Source organism: Belonocnema kinseyi, chromosome 6, assembly GCF_010883055.1.
Source record: "Belonocnema kinseyi isolate 2016_QV_RU_SX_M_011 chromosome 6, B_treatae_v1, whole genome shotgun sequence".
Taxonomy (NCBI): domain Eukaryota; kingdom Metazoa; phylum Arthropoda; class Insecta; order Hymenoptera; family Cynipidae; genus Belonocnema; species Belonocnema kinseyi.
In genome coordinates, this window is record NC_046662.1 from 103,518,728 (window position 1) to 103,521,261 (window position 2,534).

General features: G+C 32.1%; 1 protein-coding gene across 1 annotated transcript in view; it reads left to right on the forward strand.

Annotated features, from left to right (window-relative positions):
* Positions 1-1,774, forward strand: part of LOC117175527 — a 69,760-nt gene extending 67,986 nt beyond the window's left edge. The window contains exon 8 of the mRNA XM_033365234.1: positions 1,023-1,774. Coding sequence (XP_033221125.1) covers positions 1,023-1,258 — 236 coding nt within the window. The 3' untranslated portion in view covers positions 1,259-1,774. The remainder of the gene's footprint in view (positions 1-1,022) is intronic.
* Positions 1,775-2,534: the final 760 nt, after the last annotated feature.

Genomic DNA, 2,534 nt, shown 5'->3' on the forward strand with positions numbered 1-2,534 from the left:
CCTTAACATTTTCTTAGTTTTCACGCATTTTTTTCAAGCTTATGACGGCAAAAAGTACCTTATAAGCCGCAGTTGTAAAAAATAATTTTAGTCGAAATTTGACTTTTGGCCTGTAGTCGGGCGAATGTTGAATTTTCGAAACCAAAAACTCGAATTTCGAGTCCAATTATTTTTGTTCGCCACTGTTTGTATTATTTTCTGTGCAACTTAGTGAAGCGACCTTCTGGACGCATTTTTCTTAGTATTTAGGAAGATTGATGGTTTCATCTTGTAACTTCTGTAAGTCAAACCATCAACTGAACTGTGTGGCTCTTTCATGATTGACTAAATTTTAAGAAAAGTCCGCACGGAAGGCTGATTTACTGGTTTGTACAGTAAATCTTACAGGAGACTTTTTCACATGTATACAGTGTTCGAGGACCATTTCTGCTTACAAAAGACCTTTTTTCGAAAGAACTGTTTTAAGAAACTATTAAAAACTATTATTGTATTTCAAGGCCTTAAATTTTCCTAATGTTTCATAGAAAATTGTAATTATTCATGAGCAGGCTTTTAGAAATGCATAATTTTCGAAATAAAAAATACTATGGAAAAATAATTAGAACAGGATCTTGATGTTTTACATTTTCCTAAAGTTTCATTAAAATTGTAAATATTCATAAAGCTTTGTAAACATTCACCAACTGATAAACCGTAATGCGCTCGTAGGATTTGAATATTTTATCCAGTTTCATTGTTGCACGGTGAATTTTTGAAGCTTTAATAGTTTAAATTGCGCAATATGGCATTCGATATAAAACAGAATCAAGTGGATATATCAAAAACTTTTGGTTTATATTACCTCAGCCCGCATATAAAGGGAAATAATAGAGGTTTTTTCCTAATGTAATAAAAAATGGAGTTCTTTAAAAAACAGGTAAATAGGGGAAAGACTGTGAGGCCTATGTGCTTTCGTAATTTTGTCGTTCTAAATAAAAAACTAATTCATGATTACATAAATTTAAAAACTTCCCTTTTTGCAGATGATTCAAGACGATCCCTTCGAGAAAAAGTGGCACGTCTTCGTCAAGAACGATTAGCAGCAGAAGCTATGTTAGATTCTCAAGAAACTCGCGCTTTTCAGCCACAGCTTTCACAGATAAGAAGACAGATGCTTATGCAAACTATTGCGGGACTAAAGCGCAGTTTAGAAGACCAATCAGCTACATTAAAGAATACTTGTTTAGAGATATCGACTCTAAACAATGGCTTTGTTTAAAACAATAATTTTCCTAAATTAAATAAGGAACATACTATACAGCTGTAAAATTTCTTTAAGAAAAAAATGAAATTTTGTCACCTAAATGCCTTTCGATTTAAACTAAGTTTATTCAGTATTACCTCTGGAGCGCACAATCTTCAAAGGAGACGTAGGTAGGTTGGAAGTATATTATGTACGTAGGGTCAGAAACAGTAAACAAGCACAAACACGTCAATGTAGGCTAACAGAAGTCTTTAAAATTATTTGCAGAATTATTTTAAGAAAAAATTATTGATGCAACTCGATACACGGAAGAATTCTAAGTAATATATAGCAAGAGTACTTCACATGCGTTTATATCATATCCTTGAAAGAATTCATGCAATTTGAGCAGGGATATATCTTATTCCAGGAAAGCTAACCATTTGTTTCATTAAGAGTAATATTGCCGAGCGAGAAAAGCGTTACTTAACCGTTCTGTGATTGCAAGGGTCCTTTGTTAAGCTTTCGGATTAAAATTTAGAAGTAGATCTTTTTAATTTCATAGTTAACAGCCTAAAACATAATAATTCGAAATCTACGGGTTTCGATGACTTCAGATATCTAAATTTTTTTTAAATGCTTAAAATTGTAATTAATACGTTTTTCGTAAATGGAATGAGATAAGCCAAAAAAGACCAAATTTTTTAATTCAACCAGAAAATTGTATATCAGTATATAAGTTATAATTATAAATAAGTATAATGAGGAAATTCATCAATTAAAAAAAAGTGTTAATAATTTGAAGAGAAATTTAAAAAGGGAGAGCGGATTAGCCACGACCAACTACTGTAAATAACTCTGCCCGCCCGGTACGTGACGAATACAAAAGGAACATTATATTACCGTCGCACCACTCTTAAAAGGACCACTAAAAGAATCTTGAAAAGGACCCAAATCTCTCAAACTATCTCCGTGACTATTTTTTTTTCAAATCGACTTTATTAATGGACTCAAATGGGCCAGGCTATTTCGCTAAAGAAAACTCAGAGATTTCCTTCGGTATTGTGATACTTCGTCGTGTATTCAATCGGATACAGTTCCCCAGGCTTTTTTCCACAAAAATGAAAATTTTTAAAAAATGAATTCCGAGATGCTATAAAATATCATAATGAACGTCCCCGGACTCTTTTTTGAGGAATAATAACAAAAAAAATTTATTGTGCTAAACAAAAATTGTATGCATGTGCATTATTTTGAGGTTACGTCGTTTTTCATCTCTTCCTTTCCTATAATTTGAAAATTATTTATCAAA